Raw genomic sequence first — 22,009 nt, forward strand, 5'->3', positions numbered from 1 at the left:
CTAATTTCACTCATGAATCAAATAGGGGCGGCTCTGATACCACTTGTTGGAGAATTTCTCCATCTATAATCCTTAGATTGAATGCAGAAGTCCTTATGATCATGGCTTCGTTCTGATAACCTAATGTTTATGCCCATACATAAACCCATATGGAACGACCATGACCCAGACCGAAGAAACCCCAATTGATTTCATGGTGAAGATGAAGAACATACATTGATTAGCCATTTGGAATCTCGAAGGTATGAGGATGTGATGATCTTCCAGATGTTAGAGAACTTGATGGTTTTCCTTATGCTTCTCTAGGGGGAATGAGAATGCCAAAAGCTTGAGAGTGTGCCTTGTTAGGGGAGATACCTTATGTTTTCCTTATAGATAACTTGATAGTGTTTTATCCTTATGGATAACACTATTCTAATCCACCTTTATTCTCCTCAACCCAACACCTTAAAACTTGTTGCTCTACAAATGGGGACCATAACCCATAAAAGTAACCCTGAAGTGGTTACTACTTAAGTTGCAATAATTCTGATTCAGTCCCTTCATCAAATCAGAAATTGCATGAAGGTATCTACACTTATATTATATCATGATACATATGCCCTTAGTCACCAAATTAATTCTTGAGGATCATTTTATATATTGGCTAATTACATAATGGTCATAACACAATTATAGAATTATATTTGTGACCCACAAATTGTTAGAAATTCCAACAAATACTTCACAAAACCACTTATCATAATAGAAAATTATCAGTTTTTTCGGTCCCAATAAACAATGTATTGACTGAAGAGAACTAATCAATACAACCCAAAAATTTAGAGAATCATGGATCAAATTCAAAGAAAGTAAAAACAAACCTTATAATCAAATTGGATAGAACCATTTTCTCCTCTCTTTGTGATGTGATTTTCTATGTAAAGAAGAAGAGAAAACATGGAATGGTTGAAAGAAGTGTGGATGACATAGGTTTGTATGCATATGAAAAGAAAACATGTATGAGGAAGAAAAATAGGAGGAGGTTGCAAAAGATTTGTGCAGTTTGTTGGGTTCATCTTTATCTATATTGATAATCCTCTAACTGCACACGTCTTCAACTTGAAGCATTATTTACATATTATATGAGATAGGTGGGTTGTCGTAAACATAATTATAGGTAACAAACTTTAATAAAACAATCAAATAAGACTTAGTTAACGAAAAGTTGTATTACAATTATTCACAGTATATAATTATATATATATATATATATATATATATATCTTAATTTTATATTACTAATAAACATATAATAGAAATAAACATTTGTAGTTTGGGATAAAATGATTAAATGATAAAGATGATGATATGAAATGATAAACATTATGATAATCATAACCAATTTACTCAAGAATCACAAGAAAGATAATGTTACAATAAATAATATAGGAGATATTACTTAGTAAATTATTATGAAAAAAGAAATACTCCAAGTATAATACTTCTAAGATTATGAATAATTCAACATAACGATAAAATAATTCTTCTAACATAAATTACCTTTTTAAATAACATTATTTTCACAAAAACTTGTTATGAGATTATATATATATTCACTTGAACATCAGGTAACCAATAAAATAACATCTTTTTCGAATAGAACAAAAATCATAACCCCATTAAATAAACACTAAAATATTTACAACTATTCTAAAAAATCATAATTATTTTCAGATAAATCTATAAAAGGTAATCAAATTTTTTAATTCACATATTAAAATAATAGAAAATTGGAGGCGTTTTATTTGCGACATGTTTTGTCTGCCTAATCTACATTTTCTTATTGCTACTCGTCACCAAAGTGGTAACATGTGGGAATAAGAACATGACATTCTTTTTATCTTTCAAAATGAAATTGTCATACAAGTGCCTAATATATAACACAAATATTAGTTAATTATAACACCAATGATTAAATATAAAAGCGAGAAGTTAAGAAAACATAATTTACATAATATATATACATACAACAGTTGCACTTATCCAGTCATGTTCCTATACATTCGGGACTTCATTAATGCTAATGAATTCTTGGATATCATTCACGAAGACTTCCTTGGAAAAGATATAATCATTACATCACCTTCTCCCAATTGCTTTACATGTTCAAACAACTCAATAGAGTAGTTGGTCTTTTGGAGCTCACATCCTCGAAGATGACTTAGTAGATTTTGGCAGCTTAGTTTTTGGTTTGCTAACCTTACACTTCACTACTTTGGCCTTTTTAGTAGATGTTCTACTATGCGAGGGGATGTCATTGAGCCATCTAACTCCTTTTCACTAGGTCTAGAGTGTACATTTTTATGAAATATTCAATATAAAACATATCAATTACAAATCAAAATATATATAATATGAGGGACCATAAGGTGAAAATCATACCTTAGAAGGAACTATATGTACAAGGATTATTGGGCAAGCCACATAAGTGCCTATAGGTCCTCTCACTATAGAGATATCCTCGTCGAGAGGAATTGACATCAATGCATCATTATCGATTGCAATATTAATCAATCGAGACCTTCACATGATGGGGTGAGATATGTGCATTATGGAGCATAGCATCTGCTTAGTGTGCACTTTACCAATACCCACTACTTGCCTAGATGGGATATCCAGGTACAATATGAAAGTATTGATTCCCTATATGTTAGTTAAAACATATAATTAGTTTACGATTATAATTAAACTAAATGATAAATAAATTGAAATTAGTTAATTAATTCCCCTCAGGAATAGGAGCAGAAATGTTGTGAGGTGAGGAGCATGTGTGCAACTCTCATTGACGCTAGAAGGAATAATTTCCAGCAACTTGTTGATGCCACTCAGCTTCCTCCGGCTTCATTGAATGTTCGAAGTCATTGAACCCTTGCATGAGGGTATCAAGTTGATTATGCATCCGACTCAATTAGGATTTGACTGCACACTTTTGATGGGGTACAAATGTTCGTTTCCTAAACTCAAATCATGCATTCCGGATACAGCCATAGTACTCATACAGTCTTAGTGTCTTATCAAGTACCATATGACTATCCGGGGTATGTTTCTCTCCCTCCTTTTCTCTTAGGGCAACCTGATACATCAAGAAAAAATATAATGTTAATTAATCACATTGATAAATAAAGTATGAAAATCAAGTTTAATTAAATGATTAACACTTAAACGCGGTTTGCCACTTCTTCAACTTGTTCATTGATGATTACATCGTTCTTATTATTAAGGGCATTCACCTATAGAACATCGAGGTCTACTGCATGTATTGTCGAAGGTGTATCGTTTTGTTCCCACTACCAAAACATAACCAATAATATAATTAGATATATGGATATAATACATAACCAATAATATACTAACAAAGGCTTAGATGCCCTCTTGCGGTTTTCATTACTTACTTTATGCAAAAACAAACAATATTAACATCAACAATCATATATATACATATGTGTCTATATAAAAAACACATATAAGTGTTGGTACAGTAGAAGCGATCGTTGCGCAGCGTTGGCCACAAGCAATCAAATAAAGACATAGAATAAATAGAAGAGAAGAAACAAGAGAATTTGTTAACGGAGTTCAGCCAATTGTGCCTACGTCTCCGAGAGCGTTAAACAACTACTAAGATATTATTAGAGAATAAGGATTACAAACCCTAGCACACCCATGGGCCCACCTGCCCATGTGGTGTTTCTATTAGGTGCTTATATCTGGTGCACACTATAGTAAGGGACTTGAGTCCAATATATAACATTGATATTCTACTCTATTCTAATGCTAGGCAATGTGGGACTTCATATAATAACATATATCAAACATCCCCAACAATCTTCACCTTAATTGAAATAGACGAATATCTCGCTACTTAGGAAATCTACACAAGAATCTCCACCTTAGCGAATATATGACTTCACCTTGTTCAATGTCTAATTCTCTTTAACTGCTCTCCTACAACATAGACATTCTAAGTATCTTTGATGATGTTACCAAGAGCCTATCTCTTCAAACTTGTAGTGAAGCTTCCCGTACTGCCACCAAATGGAACACGCCGCCTAGCCACCTATTGCTACGAAGTCTTTCGATATATTAGAACCTCTACACAAAAGTTCACCAACAATCGTCATCTTCAATACTCAGTCAAACTGAACCTTGGAGCTTCATTGGAAAGCCTCAACCACTACCACCATTGTCTATTCTGACAATCCTAGTTCAAAAGAACTATCATACTCTATCATAAAGAGTATACCTACACCACACACCTTGCGTCAATGCTAACTAATGTCTGTGTCACATCCTTGCACCCAAGTCAATGCCTATGTCACACCCCTACATCTCTACCAATGCTCGTGTTACAACTTCTATCGAAGCCAATGCCCATGTTACACCCTACATCAAAGTCATTCAGCGCCTCAATGCTTTTAGGATCTTCTAACAATTAACATCCTTCACTATGACGTCTCAGACACGCCATTAGGATATTCCACTTCTCATCTCAAATGAGAACATTCTCTCAACATCTAGAGATATATTGTCAGCATCTGTCTCAGGGTCAAACTCAACACATGAGTCCTTATTTTCACCATGATCCTAACCCAATACATGAACTTATGGGGTTCTGGATCAACACATACATCGTTCACACCACAGTTTCCCCATGTTTCATTTTCCTTCAACTCATCTACTCTATCTTTGCCATTACCTTTGACGCACTTTGTCTATCCATCACGCCTTCACCCTCTTTAGCCATTATTTACTGTCTGGGTTAAGAGTCATCTACCAATTGGCTCTGATACCAATTTTTGGTACAACGGAAGCGATCGTTGTGCAGCGTTGGCCACAAGCAACCAAATAACGACATAGAATAAATAGAAGAGAAGAAACAAGAGAATTTGTTAATTGGGTTCGGCCAATTGTGCCTACGTCTCTAGGAGCGCTAAGCGACTACCAAGATATTATTAGAGAATAAGGATTACAAACCCTAGCACACCCATGGGACCACCTACCCATGGGGTGTTTTTATTAGGTGTTTATATCTGGTGCACATTATAACAAGGGACTTGAGTCCAATATATAACATTGATATTCTACATTATTCTAATGTTAGGCAATGTGAGACTTCATATAATAACATATTTGAAATATCCCAAACAATAAGAATAAAGTCAATACAAAGAAGTTGATTTTCCCAAGAAAGACTCGTCTTGTGTGCATATAGTGACAAAAGCCTTCCAATCCTCATCTTCAATGACATTTGTATATTTGGTTGAAGGTTTGAGGTTAACATTGCCATAAGCATCTCTGATACATTTTCCTGCATCAGCTCTAAATTATCGGAGAACCTTGCCGACAGATTTAAGGATGTAATCCTTATGCTCCTCACCAACATCAAAAGTTCACTGAAAACACATAAATATACAATACATAAATACATTGCATGGGAACACAAAAATACATATAAATTGCATGAAATCACATATATTGCATGAATACAAAAAAATACATATAAATTGCATGAGAGCACATACATTGCATGGATACACAAAAATACATATACATGACATGAAAATAGATATACATTGCATGAAAACACATAAACACACAATGAAATAGAAATTTACTATTATTTCATTCCAGATGCTCTCTTTCACAACATTCAACCTAAGATCAGTCCATTTGCTGAATGTTATCGGTACATTCTGCCTAACCACGACTCCAATGTAGCTAACCAATATGTTGTGACCCTTCATGATGAATATTTGGCCTTTTGTGTTCTATTCAACTGCTAGCTTCACGTCCTTACTTCTTGCATGAATTACATTCTTCATGGAAGTTATTCCACATGGAGTTTGTTTATGAACAACAAGTTGCTTATCTTGTTGAGTCTGTGTAGCATTCTCACCACTGTGAGAATCATCATCACCATGTTGGGAAGCTATTGGTAAAGCTTTTTGAGCTGTATGAGATTTCTGAGTATGAGGTTTTCTTAGCGTATGAGGTTTTCTTTTCAAACAAGTTTGAGAGTGTGGAGGGAAGTGTAAATCAATTTTAGATATTTAAAAATCGTAACAAATCTACAATGCTCATTTAAGAAATCGTTGATGATATGACATCTTAAACATTGGTCCTTTAAGAATGCAATATTGATATGACATCTTCAACAATGCACACTCAAGTATGCGTTGTTGAATTGATTTACATTAACAGTACACCCTTAAATGAGCATTGTTAAACATCCAGGATGTGAATCCAGCTTTTGATAGCTCATCGTCATAACATATCAACAACGCTCCTTTAATCATGTGTTGTTGAATAGATGTAAATTAGCAGCGCTGTCTTAAAGCAGCACTGATAAACATAACTTATTGAAGCCAACCTAACACAATTGTGTACTTTCATGTCTGCGCTGTTGAAGTTATATCCGCCTATCCAAATTAACAACGTTTTCTTTAATGAGCGATGTTGAAGTTACATATGTTGTTGTTGATAATTATATGATGTTGATTATAACATATAATTATCAACAACACAACACATATATTCTAAAAAATTATATTGATACAATACGGTGAATATTCAAAAGCAAAATTTCATTCTTCATATTAAACATATGTTGCAAAAGTACAATGTTCAGTGCTCAAAATAGAACTAAAAATTAACATCCAAAATACAATTTAACATGATAAATTAAAAAAAGAGAAACAACAAAAAACAACAATTGTTCATTCTTCAAATTGCCCCTCAGTCAAAAAAATCATCCCCTAATTACATAATAAAATTAAGATATTCTACATAATTCGGGTCATCGTCCCTTTTAGATGTTAAGAATTTCTTCAAAAATAAAAACAACAAAATTAGATTGAAGATATAAAGATTAAGCATTCAAATCCAGTAAGAAATTAAACATAGAGATTGAAGATTATAAAATTGACATACACATTCTTTTTTAGGAATATATTTTTTTTCTTGTTTTTTTAACAAAACTTCTTTTTTCTTTGTACCTCCTTGTTTTGCTCTTTTTTCGGTTTCTTTGTTTTTTCTTCCTTCTATCTTCTTATCTTTGGGTGTCATGACTAATTATAAAAGGAGACAATGAAGGAGACATTAGTGTGAACCACAATATATATAAATTCAAATGGAAAAAGAATGACTACCGTCGTCCTTGGCGGATGTACAACCAAACAAAGAATTTGCATAGAAACGAAGAGATGCATAAAGTACTCCACCACTAATTTTTCTGATATATAAACATCGTATCCAAACAATAGGCTCATATAAGAAAATGATGTTACTAGGTCATCTTCAACAGCGCTCATTTAATCTAATGTTGTTGAATATATGTCAATTAACAATGTCTGCTTAAAGGTGCATTGTTAAACAGAACTCATTCAAGCCAACACTAATATTCAACAACGCTCGTTCACACTTACGTTATTGAAGTTATATCCATCTATCCAAATTGACAACGTTTTCTTGAATGAGCGTTGTTGATGTTCTTCCGCCTTGTTTTTAACAGCATTGTTCTAACAAGCGCGGTTGAATGACCATGGTTTATTGCGATATCTGACATAGTGAAAATAATTAAATAATGTGAAGACAATAACGCTTAATCATCCATGTCAGAAACTATCTCAAAGTTTAACCGTCATAGATAGAAGCAAAAAATGTTTAACCATCCATGACAGAAGCTATCTCGAAGCTTAACCACCATAGTCAAAAGCCAACAATGTTTATCCAGCCATGACAAAAGCTATCTCCAAGCTTAACCACCATAGGCAGAAGTGAAATAACAAGAATGATTGTTGTGCAACGCCAACACCAAACAACAATGAACAAATTTAAGGATTGATCTCCAATAAGGAAGAACTAGAGAGCATCACCATCTGGAAATTGTTGAAAGAATTATCTCAAAGGTTTTCCCCCACAACAAATTTTCCCCGGTAGTGGCGCCAATTTGTTGAAAGTGAAAATTTCTCTTCGTCGGTGTTTTCTTTATTTGGTTAAGTAAGTGAACTCGGTTTTATTCTTTGTTCCCCATCTCGGCTTTGTTGAAATAAATTCCAATGTTGGTATAATAGTTTCAAGAATATTTCAGTTACAACTTACTTCTAATAATCATGTGAATAAGTTATTCCTTCTTTGCCCCATCTTGGCTTTGTTAGGATAAATTCTAACGCCGATACAATGGTATCGAAGCAATCCCCTATTACAGAATTATTAAGTACCTTTGAATACCATCTCGGTTTTGTGGAATAAATTCCAACACCGGTTTAATGGTATTCTAATGTACAAAAGTGATGAATAGTTAGTTGTTAGAAACAAATAAATAAATAAAGAACAAAAGAATGATAAAGTTAAGTGACCTTTCTTTATTTACTCCCTTTCAGCTTCCTTTTATTGACAAACCAAAGTTCTTCTTTAAGGAAGGTTGGTATTAAAGAATAAATAAATTGCGGAATGTAAATAACAATAAATAAAAGTTATTTAGTTTGCTTCATCGCTTTTATATATTAAAAGGTGTTTCAACAAATAAATTTATTGATAACACTTTACTATTTTACAATTTACACCTCTTTCAAGATTCAATTGTAGTATAGTATAGGGTTATGTCGAACCACAAGGAATTGCCTAATAATAGAATATGAATATGTCAATGCACAAATAATGAGTAAACATATTTTGGTTTTGATTTGATTTTGATATAAACATTTAACAAGAAATATAAACTAAGTATTAACAAATTCTTGAGGAGACAAGATCATTTTGAATGATGAAAGTATTTCTCAACTTCTTATGTATTTGAACTACTTAGACAAGTTCTTATGTTTTACTTTGATTAACTCCAAATACGAAGGTCTGAAATCCTCCTTTTAGTGTATGTCGTAAAATGGTAGAATGATGATCACTTATATTCACTACTAAACAATACTACGTCTACAAAGAGACTAGGTTGTCACGCCCTAATCTTGGCTACTCTAATATTGAAGTAGTAATGAATATAAGATCTTAAGAAAAGCATGCTTAACTTGGCAAATAAACTTAGTACAACTACTTCTTAGTTTATTTGTTAAGTGTTTGAGACAAGTAGTTTTCGTGACTTGAAATCGGTTTTTAGGTGATCAATCTAAAAAGAGCATTAAGAAATTCTCTAAAAAATAAAATTAACCAAAACACCAACTTGAATGATTAAAATTCAAATTTAGAATAAAAGAAGAAGAAGAAATACATGATCAACTTTCAAATGAAATTGTTATGAGCATGAGTCATCCATCCAATGATTGGATGTTTTAAGTTCCAAATGAGATTACAAAATGAATTTTTGCATCTCATTTGCCTTCTCCTTTCTCCTCTTGAATTATAAACTAAAAACTCTAACACTTACAAAAAGCTCATATGAACCGAGCCTTCAAAGAAAAAAAATAAGAGAAGAGAATTGTGTTTTTCAGGGAGGAAGTTTTGGGAAAATTAAGACATGTTTGAATGAAGGAAATGTCTTCCTATTTATAGAATTTCCCTAGCACCGCTGAGCTGCTTGTTTGCACCGCTCAGCAGCTGACCAAACCCTTCAGTATGGATTTGGTCACTTGGTCAAGTAGCTTTGTCACCTCCTTAAGCTTGACTCACCAAAGCTAGTTGTGAGCTATGGGACCAACTATGGTGAGCTATGGGACCGGCTATAGTTGAAGTGATGTCATGCATGACTTCATGGTTTCTTGATGGCTAAGTCAATTCTGGGTGCACAGCGCTGAGCACACATGTGGCACCGCTAAGCTGCCTGCTTGAGCAGCTTTGATCGTGCTGACTGAGACGTGGCTTGGTGCTTGCTGACCTGGTCAGGTGTCTGGTTCACCGCTCAGCATACACGTGGCACCGCTGAGCTGCCTGCTTGGGCATGTGGCAGGCTTGTGTCTGACCGTACCAAGCTTGTGTTCTGACCGTGTCAGACTTTGTCTAGTGCTAAGCTGAGCGGTCAAGCAGGTTCGCTAAGATGCCTGCTTGAGCAACTTGGTTTGTGCCAGGTTGGTTTGACTGAGGCAGGTTGGGTCTGACCAGGTCAGCTCAGCGTGGCTTGGTCCACGCTCAGCTGCCTGCTTGAGCACCTTGAATTTGACTTCTTTTTCTTGTTGAACCATGAATCTTTATTCTCTTTTCTTTTTCTTTCTAAATCCTACAAAACACATTAGAAAGAAATACAAACAGAAATATACAAGATTGTGATATTTTATCCAAAAATTATTGTTTTAAGATGGTTTTTCTCAATTATGCTTAAGATAAGTGGCATAAAAGTGTATGAAATTTAGGTATGTTTGACACTTATCAAATCCAACATTATTTAACCAATAATCAGATCGACATCATGAGCATCATGAAGAACCTTGATCAATACAATAATATAAGAACTAACGTCAACTAGACCATGGTAGATTTGAGCCGCACAAGACCTGAACCATTTCTACAATTCTCTATCAAAGACTCTCCTTAATTCATTCTGGGGTGTGACTGTCTCTCTCAATAAGTGTCGCTCACAGAAATTAAACCATTTATTTTTAATCTTCCAAAAAATCTAGGAATGTCTTACACCACTAGACTAACTTCTTGCTAGTATTCTTTAACTATGATCGACTAACAGTTTTCCTTGTACTTCCTAACCTAATTTTGATGAAGAATATCAGTTATTTATCAATGCGTTATATGGGTCAGAAATACTAGTCACTATACACCGCAACCTATTTTCACGTTGAAATGTGATTCTTTTTAAGTTTCAACTCCAAACCTTCAAATTCTCTATAAGCTTTAACTCCAAACCTTCAAAATGTGATGGAAAAGACCGATAGAAATGAATAAATTAAAGAATGTATAAGAGATCAAGACTTTTGAGATGCGATGGTGAAAGATCTCTATGATGTTTGAGTTCACCCGTCTTAAAGAATATAAGGATGCTTGCTTTTCTTATGGGTTTCAGAACATATAGTTTGTATATTACAACGTGGTAATTTTGGACAAACTAATGTACGGATTGCAGTACTTTTTATAGTGTAATATTTATGTACTGATACTGTAAAAATTTATACATAGACAAAATATTGTTCACACTTTATTTAAATTATTTTTATTTAAGAGTCAATAATAATTAAAATGAATAGTCGATGTAAAAATTATTACAGTATTAGAATATACATCTTTTTCTAATGAAAATAAATTTATTGTAGGGAAGATTGAAATACCCTTAAAATATCTTTTGAAAAACTACTATAGGAAAGAAAGATTATAATGCTATTAAATATGAGAAATAAAATATTGAAATATGATTTTTTTAATGCAAAAAAATATTAAATTTGTAGAGAAATGTGTTTATTTTGTATTAGAAAAATATATAATGACGTATTCTTTAAGACTGTCATAAGTGGAATTAACGACGCCTTAAGGACATATGGTGGATTCCAAGTTGACACTCATTGAATAAGTTCCATACATTCCCCATACTTCGTATAGGATTCTACTAGTGTGATATATTTATAATTATAATTTAATAATTTATCTTATAACAAATCAAAATAATTATTTCTTACTTATTTTTTATTTTCATTTTTGAATATATAAATTTTTAAATAATAGTTTCATTATTAATTTCTAAAACTTCAAAACCTTCACATTTCATACAATTGGTCAGAGTTACGTTGAATGATCAAACCTTAACCTAATTGACATTTATAGTAATGACGAACACAAATTTAAAATCTTGTCCACATCAAAATTGTTCCACCCCGGCCAGCTAAGTATCTCAAGTTTGTTGGGCTGGTCTCCTACCCGACTGGGTGAGAGCTGGACACGTTCGAATAAAGGCTTAATCAGATGCATCGTAATTGGCTTGGCGCACTAGGCCAGTTCTGAGACCATTATCGACATCCTGTCTGACACGTTACCAAAAATGTACTGTCACGCCATATGCAAATCTCACCTAACTTGCTACCAACATGACAAGGACAGACATACAATATGACTATCAGAGACCTGCTATAAGCTATAAGTCAACTATATACAAAGTATGGCCTTGACAAATTCGCTTGACACAGACAAAATAGTCTTCGATAGACCCAAATGGTCGGTCACGCCAACAGTACCAACCAATGACTACTTCATTCATCCTACCACTATAAATAGAAAATCCCCCCTAAGGAAATATTCATTATTCACTCTTATTATTCTTGCTTTCTAACCTTAGTTCTCTATTTCCTCTCATGAATCTCATACTAACTTGATCGTCGGAACACATTTTTGGGTACCTCTACTAGTAAGTCCAAACTCAATCTAGACATCTTCAAGAAGATTTATTGTCCGACCTTCCAACCGGTCTCACCTGACATGTCCATTAAAGAACAAAAATCATTACCGAAAATCCAAAATACAACTTAAAATGATTCTGAATGTAACATTATTCTTCAGTACATTATTAACGCGTTTTAGTTCTTTTTATTATTCTAAAGAAAGTTCACATGGTTTTGAGGTTGTCCTCAAGTGATCATGATTTAACGTAGCATCAAGTTAGTGTTAGTAGTATAAAGTTGAAAGTGAAATTAGGTTTCAAACTTTCAGTTAAGATACATATTGCAAAAATGGTTGGCCAACAAAGGTGGACAAGTATTCTGTGGGTTGATTCCGTTTGTATATTAGCCGAACACGGACATCGGAGTTTCAAAGTGTTAACTAATGATGTTGAAGGAGATGATAGAAGATGCCAATTCACAACAAAGTAGTGAAAATAGAAGGTGATTCTTTCCATATTAGCAATGGATTGGAGGGACCAAAAGGAATTGCATCTGCACTTTATTTCTCAACTCTTTTTTTTCTTGTCAAAGGGAGACTCACATGTGAGAACCAAGATCAAGAGAAAAACTTCTGCAAAAACATATATAACAAGTTAAATTTGGAGATAAATGTCTTCTTATATTTTTTGTTTGTTATTATTAATGATTAAATTTCAATTAAAATTAAATATTTAATATGTTATTATAATTTTATTGTTTGTCTCTGCATTATATTTATATTTATATATATATATATATATATTTATATATATATATATATATATATATATGGTTTGTAAATTACAACATAATAATTTTGGATGAACTAGTGTACGGTTGGTTACACTTTTTTTATGTAAGAAAAAATCATTATTAATTTTTTCATTTAATAAAAATTATTATTAATTTTAAAATAAAATTAATATACATGAATAATAAATTATGTATTGATTACATTTTTTTTTACAATTATAGTATATAATAGAATAAATTACACTGATATCTCTGTGAGTTTTAGTAAAATTATACAAATCATCTTTCTTTTTTATGTATACAAATCATCCATATTATAGAGTTAATTACACGGACACCCGTGAGTTTTAGTGAAATTACACAAACCACACCTCACTTTTTTACACCTACGCATATCTCTCATAGTTTTTATACTTTCATTGCACTGACCAATAAATAAGTGTAATATTTTAAACAAAAAATGTGATTAATGCAATTATGTTAAACAAAACATGGTATATTGTGAGGAAAAATCTAAATAATATACAAATCAATGTATCTTTATTATTTTTTGTTATAAAATGCATCAACAATTCTAAAGAGATATTGTTTAAATTGCTCTTATACTATATGGTAACGAACCAAAAATAATAAAGAAGTATCAACTCATATATTACTTGGACTTGTCTCTACAATATACCATGTTTTGTTTAACTTAATTGTATTTATCACATTTTTTGTTTAAAAAATTACACTTATTTCTCAGACAGAGGTGATTAGTGTAATGAAAGTATAAAAATTAGGGGAATTTGTGTATGTATAAAAAAGTGAGGGGTGGTTTGTATAATTTCGCTAAAACTCAGGGGTGTCGGTGTAATTTAATCTATATTATATTAACTACATCTACACGAAAGAAAGTGTGATATTTTAAACAAAAGAATGCGATGAGTGTAATTAAGATAAATAAAATATGATATATTGTATAGGTAAATCCAAATAGTATAAGAGTCAATGTCTCATTATTATTTTTTGTTCATAACAAAATGTATTAATAATTCGACGTAGATATTTTTTAAATCACTTTTATGTTATATTATAAAGAACCAAAAATAATGAAGAAGTATTAACTTATGTACTATTGGATCTTGCAATGTATCATATTTTGTTTAATTTAATTACAATCATCATTCATCTTTATTTAAAATAATACACGTATTTTTCCTCTAAGAGTGGTCAGAATAATATATATATATGCTATATAATTTTAATCTTTTTAACATGTTTATTTTGTACTGGTAAAATATATAATTAAGTATTCTTTAATAGAATTAATATGTATCTGAATGATATAAGTGTTTTATACATTTTCAATATTAATCATCATAAGAAAGTAAGAAACAATACTAATAAACGGTGAATACTGAGTATATAAAAACTTTATACTTGCACTCCATCAACTAATAAACGGTGAATACTGAGCATATAAAAACTTTATACTTACACTGCATCAACATTAAATTATTCAGCCTTACTGTGTGATGGATTCCACGCTGAAACTCACTGAATAAGTTCCTACCAATCCACATACCCATACTTTGTATAGGATTTTGGTGTCATGAATATCCCATTATATATATAATTAGAATTGAATACTTTTTATTATAACAAATCAAAAGATATTTATTTCTGATTTATTTTTCATTTTATCTTTAAACGCATATAAAAAATTCACCTAAAACAAAAAGTATAACTTAAAGTCGATCTAACATTATTCTTCAAATAAACGTGTGTTTGCTCTTATTATTATTCGAAAAAAAGTTCACATTGTTTTTGAGTTGTCCTCGTCATGATTTAAAGTTGCAAGTGAAATTGGGTTTCACTTCACATACAGATTGTAAAATGGATTGGCCATGGCAGAAGATGCCATGTGATAACAATATAGAAGGTGGTTCTTTCCATATTAGGAACTGAATAGATGGACCAAATATGATCGCGTTAACACATTATTTCTCAATTCAGTGAATACCCACTTTTAGTCTTTAAATTTTTTCTCCATATACTAATTTAATTCCCAAAAAACTAATTAGTAGTCAATGATCACCGATGAATGTCAAAATAGTTCATATTCATAAAACATATTCAAAAAAGATTAAGTTGGCCTACATTTAATATTTTTGGATTTTCCTAATTTCGAAGGATCAAACTGATATATATCAAAATTTTAAGAGACGAAAATATGTATTTATTCTTTTATTATTAAAGGGAGGCTCAAATAAGGGGAGTCTGAATGCTACTATAGTATGCCACTCCTCCATGGACTAGTGCTCCATTTGGTTGTACAAAAAAGTAAGAATAGAGAAATAGACTAAAAAGAGAAACAAAATAAATTTGTGTTGTTTGGTTTTAGATAAAAAGGAAAGAAAGATAAGAAAAAAATCTCTTTCAAATCTCTCAAATAGAGATCTGCTATTCTGAATAATATTACAAATATTGTCTCACACCGATGAAAAATATGTCAGCTTAATTACAAATTTTAAACATTCATTATTTTTACTTTTGCTTCCATTGTTACTAGTGCATGAAATAATTTAAGACATGGTTTGTGACAACAAATTTTTATTACAAAGAAGGAGATTATACTTTTCTCTCTCTTTTCGTATACTCTCCTTTAAACCAAAGGAGAGAAGAGATTATTTCTCTTTACTTCCTCCTTCTTTCTCCCGTCTTTCTATTCCAACAAATGAAACACAAATATTCTAATTAATTTGAAAAATCATTGGTTATTAATTTTTTTTATTTAAATAATTATTTTCAATCAATCATAAGTGTCATGTAAGGTGACAAAGTTAGGGAAGATAGATATTTTTGTTTTTCAAATTAACTATATTATACACATGGATTTGAAATTCTCCATTATTTTAGTATGGAGTTTTTGATAGATTTGAAGTCCAAGTCATATATTCTAAGAAAGGAACTACTTTTATAAAGTTAATGCCATTTTCTCGATTCTTATCCGTCCAAGTTGTCCTATTATTATTATTATTATTATTATTCTATCCTATACTCATACATGAAAGATATCTTTATTCTTCTTCCTTTGGACATATTATTCTTTTTTAATTCTTCAATATACATATATATAAAAAGGGTCGCTACACAAAGTTCCCTCATATCTTATTTTCATCCATAGGGAAGCACACACAAAAGGAGTAGAAGAAAAGAGAAGAAAGAAAAAAACTAAGTAGAAAGAATGCCTTTCAAGAAGCCTCATCACACCACAGATCCTCATTACATTTTTCAACAGGCAAGTATACAGTTTCTTTTATATTAATTAGATGTAATATGAAAACTAAGTTTGAACCTTTTATTTTTATAGAAAAGGAATAAGGTTTTAAGGTCTGTTTGCGAGGCTAAACCGGGTAATTTTGACATAATGCTAAAAAAAAGTCTTGCTTATGCCAATGGAAAATTATTATTCTTCCAGTTAGACCCATGTTGGTTTTTGAGAGTTGAAGTTTAACATTAGGTAGAAGAAATACATCAAAAATATTTATAAGTAATTTTCTACTTGTCGTGTGTCTCCCAAAAGGTACAAGAGTTTTGTGATGAAATAGGGGCACACAACATGACTACCACATGTGTCGGCGTAAACTAACTATTATTTTAATTAATTTTAAAAACGAGTCTGTATTGGGCACACGCCAACCATTGTCCTGCACATGATCCATACTCTTTCATCTTGCAGTTCTTTTTTTTATGAAAGTTGTGATCATGAATCTGTGAAGTATGGATATTGATATGTGTGTCGGGTATGATATGTATTTGATTTATTGACACATATTTTTTTTACAAAATACAGGATACGATACGTTCAAGGATACGCGTATAAAATAATAAAAACACATAAAATATGATAAAATTATAAGTGTAAATCAAAATATCCAAAGTAAAAAATATAATGGAAATTTAAGATCATTGTCGTCCATAACAAATCTATTTTATCATATTTTAATAAAAACGAATCTATCTTAAAATCATTGCCCTCCATAACGAATCTATATTTTCTTATTTTAATGGAACGAATCTATATTATCCTGTTTTATTGAAAATGAATCTATTTTATCATGTTTTATTGGAAACGAATTTATTTTATCCTGTTTTATAGGAAACGAATTTATATATTCTATATTTTATTGAAAATAAATCAGATACATGTCTTAATATTTATTTATTTTATTTTATTTTTGTAATTTTTAGATACTCTATGGATACGTATCTTTTGTAAATCCGAGCGTATCCATATCAGATACGTATCGGACACTAATACGTAAGAGTGTTTGACAAATTCATGCTTCAAATATCATCACCATTGTTTTTATGCATGTTTGTCTAAGGCCTATTAATAGAGTCTTTGAGCTCTTGGAAAATTATACTTGTTGAGACACAATTTTTTATCTTTTTCTTTCTCCCTTCCATTCACTACATAACCTTTCTTCTCCTCCTTCTTCCTCTCTTATTTGGAATCCAAATTCTCTATACTAAAAGTTGTTTATGTCTCTATACCAACTTAATAAAAAATTTCATAGTAATAAATAGAATTAATTACATTGATACCCCTGAGTTTTAGTGAAATTACACAAATCACCCCTCAATTTTTACACATACACAAACTTCCTCTAGTTTTTATACTTTTATTACACTGACCACCCTTACGTGAGAAATAAGTGTAATCTTTTAAATAGAAAATATGATGAATGCAATTAAGTTAAATAAAATATGGTAGATTGTGAGGAAACATCCAAATAATATACAAATCAATCTATCTTTATTATTTTTGTTACAAAATGCATCAACATTTGTAAAGAGATATTGTTTAAATCGCTCTTATACTATACATTAACGAACCAAAAATAATAAAGATGTATCAGCTCATATATTATTTGGACTTGTCTCCACAATATACTATTTTTGTTTAACTTAATTGCATTTATAACATTTTTTGTTCAAAAATCACACTTATTTCTCAGGCTAGGATAGTCAGTGTAATGAAAGTATAAGAATTATGAGGTTTGTGTAGGTGTAAAAAAGTGATGGGTGGTTTGTGTAATTTCGCTAAAACTCAGGGGGTGTCCGTGTAATTTACTCTAATAAATAATACATCTCATTTAACTTATCATTAATTTTCATATTAACACATTTATGTATTTGGCAAAATATCATTGAGTTGGTATAGAGACATAAAAAACTTTTGGTATAGAGGGTTTAAATTCTTTTGTGGTACTTTAGAGTTGAAGTGGACCTACAAAATTGTATTAGCAATATTTGTGAGTATAATTCTAGAACAATATTCACATTATAGTGGGTGTCGGATATTGTGAGCTTGATTATCTTATCATGTGAACATCGTCTTTGATAGTCTCTGTGTAAAAAATTTAATATTATCACTAAACATCTAAAAAGAGGGACCTAATCCGCTACTCTACGAGTAGTTTTTATGGCGTCAAAATTAAAATTGTTTTTTTAATGTTTTTCTAAAACCACAATAGTGTAATGATTATGTTATTAAATAAGGAGAATGGGTGGCTTTCCTCAAGGGTTACTATACTAGTCACTCGAGTTACTAATAAGACGGCTCAATATATGAGACTCTTACTAATTGAAGTATAAAGAGGATAAATATACACAACTTTACCTTAACTTGATTGAAATTCATGAATAATTTGTTTCAAACGGATTAGTTCCATTTGAGGTTTTATGTTTTACAATGATATCATTGCCTCTAGGGTTCTCTTCTTTAACTGAATTAATTACTTCATACTGACTAAGTGATTATTAAAACAAGTTTAATAAACCCTAACATTAGTTATAATTAATGTCCTCATCTTTTAACTAAATTTATATGCACTATATATAATGATGCTGCTATATTCTCTTATAGCTGTAATTGATAAAATGCATGCAGGAATCAGGAAGCTATTTGATAAAACCAAAAGGACTCAACATCATATGGGGCAATGATGATCGATACTGGAATGTACAGTTAGTATCCCATCCAATCATCAATATATTTATATTTATTTAATATTTTCTTTCAATTCATCTATATATCTTACTAAAAATTAATTAAATATGTTCTTGTTTAAAAAAAAAATAAGTAATGTGTCTACTTGTGTATTATTCTACAATTTTATTATTTATGTCTTTATAATAATTATAATCATTCATATTTTTTTATTATCTTACTTATAATTCAGGTAGAGTTATAAGAATATTCAATAATATTATCTTATTAATTAGGATTAAATTTGATTGGTTAAAAACTCAATTCTAAAGTAGAAAAACAACAACTTCATTAAAAATTTGACAACATGTTTCTTTAATAGATGTTAATTTATTTTTTAATGAGATGATTATTTTTTATTGGTGACAAATAAAGTGATATAAACTAGTTACCATAAAGGATTCTTTTATTCAAAATAATTGTCTACAGAGAAAATAAACATATTAAAAAATGTGATTAATTTTTTTTTTAAATTAAAAAAAAAATAGTAATCGCTTTCATAATTTAGCATTTAAAATTTATTCTTATATCTCATTATTTATTATTCCTATAATAAAATTATTGAAAAATAATCATTTAATACTCTCTTGAAGCAAAGTGAACAAATATTTTGAATTAAATTTTTAATCAATATGTGAACAATTATTCTGAAATAGAGTGACCAATATAGACAGAAAGGAAGTGAAAAGAGATAAACTACATTATGTACATCAAGGTATTTCTGCAACGTTTTTTATACGATCAATATATCATTCATTTATTATTCATTTATGATACTTTTATTTAAAAAAGTTAATAATAATTAATATATAAAATGATGGGGATAAAACACTCTAACTAAACCCATAACTATATACCAATATATGATACTCATCTTCTTAAATTTTCTCCTTTTCCTAGAGATCACATAAATATGTTGGACAACCTCTTTAATTGAAAAAACTAATATGAACCCAACTAGTTATCTTCTAATAAGATTTTAATCTATTATTTTCCTCATAGCTGTATAATTTTTGCATATTGATAAGATGTTTCTTTGTGCAAATTATTTCAGAGAAGATGTTGCAGAGCTAATACAAGTTTCATGGTTAGAAGTATCTGGTGCAGTACCTGTGATAAAGGGCAAGAAATATAAGGTTAGATTTCATGTGAGAGTTAAAGCAGATGGGTTTGGTTGGAATAACATACAAGTCCTAGTAATGGCTAAAGTTGGTAGAAGAGGAAACTATGAATTTAAGCCAACAACTCTCAAATCTGATAATAATGAGGTAATCATTCCATCTCAGAATGATCTTGAAATTAATGTTGAACCAGATGCTTCAGACAACCTTCTTCATTTTGGATTATATGAAGTGTGGAGTGGAAAATGGAAAGGGGGGTTGGAGATTTTGAATGCTGAAGTGATACCTGTTTAACCATTTATTTCATTTGTCAATTTAGACAAATGGGTTATGGTTAATTACTTAATTTGGTATTGTTTGGTCATGTTTTTATGATGATATTTGTATATTTACTGCACTACTTGCTTAAACATTTATTAGTGCAGTGAAAATAAGTACTATATGTGAGTAAAATATATTGAAATAAAATGTGTATGATGATTGGTATAAAAGTATTTGGATTAAATACTATATTATGCATTGCTGTTGCTGTTGTGTTGTAATTTTGTGATTATGTGTATATTAACATTGTTGGTGTGATTGATTGATGCAGTGAAAAGTGTTCACTGCTCTGCACATATTATATATATAAAAAAGTTGTATACTATATAGTAACTGCTAGGCCTTACAATATTAATCGAGCCTTCTAATAAATTTCTACCCAAGCAAATTTAACCAATTCAACTGTTAAATAATGTAAATGTAATTTTTAGAGTAAATTACATTGACACTCTATGAGTTTTAGTGAAATTATATAAATCACCTCTAATTTTTTTATACCTATACAAACCCCTAGTTTTTATACTTTCATTACACTGATCACCCTTGCATGAGAAATATGTGTAATCTTTTAAACAAAAATATGATAAATGCAATAAGTTAAACAAAACATGATAAATTATTGAGACAAATCCTAATAATATACAAATCAATGTATTTTTATTATTTTTTGTTACAAAATGTATCAACAATTCTAAAGAAATATTGTTTAAATCGTTTTTATACTTTATCATAATGAACCAAAAATTATAAAGAGGTTTTGACTCATATTATTTAAATTCGTCTCCACAATATATCATGTTTTTGTTAACTTTGTAACACCGCGAATTTTACGATTTTGAATTATGAGATTTTATTAATTATATATTCGAAAATGAATTTCTGGGAAATTTCGGTAAAGAATTAGACGAAACTCTAGTTGAGTTGTAGTCTTGAAATTTTATTTCCTATCTTGTAGTAAATTTTGGTAATTTTCGGATACAGTCGGTTCTGAACCACTATCGGGGCCGAAATCCACCCAGTACGGCTCAAAAAGTGGTTTTTGAGTTCCGTAACTCGGAATCGAATTCCGATCGCACGGTTGGCTTCGTAATCACATTTCGAGTCAAGATAGACCCTGAGCTGGTCCATACCTATTTTCTAAATATTTTTCACTCAGAATGCCGAAATCCGAAATTTTAATCGGATATTACGATCGGACGATTTATAATATCCAATCGAGTATTAACCGATAATACTCAAGCATGTTTATCGCACGTATCCGTGAAGTGTTCGTTTCGCATTGGGATGCGAGATTTGCCTTTCCATAAAGCAAACCTCACATCACTCACCCTAATGTCATAGGAAATCATCATTAGCCACCCTAGGAGATTTGCCATGAGTGCCTAGGGGGAAAATCTGATTTCCTTCTCTCCATAAGCTCCACACTTCACACTTCT

General features: G+C 30.8%; 1 protein-coding gene across 3 annotated transcripts; it reads left to right on the top strand.

Moving 5' to 3' along the window:
* LOC109326110 (protein PHLOEM PROTEIN 2-LIKE A9-like) lies at positions 16,245–20,750 on the top strand. 3 transcript variants are annotated; one of them, XM_019558775.1, is made up of 4 exons: positions 16,245–16,378; positions 16,580–16,585; positions 19,040–19,109; positions 20,186–20,750. In XM_019558775.1, the coding sequence occupies exons 1-4, from the start codon at positions 16,321–16,323 to the stop codon at positions 20,544–20,546; spliced, it is 495 nt and encodes a 164-aa protein (XP_019414320.1). In that variant the 5' UTR covers positions 16,245–16,320; the 3' UTR covers positions 20,547–20,750. The 3 variants fall into 3 exon arrangements, with proteins under 3 accessions (XP_019414320.1, XP_019414322.1, XP_019414321.1); XM_019558777.1 differs by lacking the exon at positions 16,580–16,585; XM_019558776.1 differs by lacking the exon at positions 16,580–16,585 and having other exon boundaries at positions 16,245–16,374; positions 19,033–19,109.

Source organism: Lupinus angustifolius, chromosome LG14 (assembly GCF_001865875.1).
Source record: "Lupinus angustifolius cultivar Tanjil chromosome LG14, LupAngTanjil_v1.0, whole genome shotgun sequence".
Taxonomy (NCBI): domain Eukaryota; kingdom Viridiplantae; phylum Streptophyta; class Magnoliopsida; order Fabales; family Fabaceae; genus Lupinus; species Lupinus angustifolius.

Coding starts and splice junctions, on each gene's coding strand:
- LOC109326110 (XM_019558775.1), top strand. CDS start 16,321: ATGCCTTTCAAGAAGCCTCATCACACCACAGATCCTCATTACATTTTT. Junction 19,110..20,185: donor GATCGATACTGGAATGTACA/GTTAGTATCCCA, acceptor AAATTATTTCAG/AGAAGATGTTGCAGAGCTAA.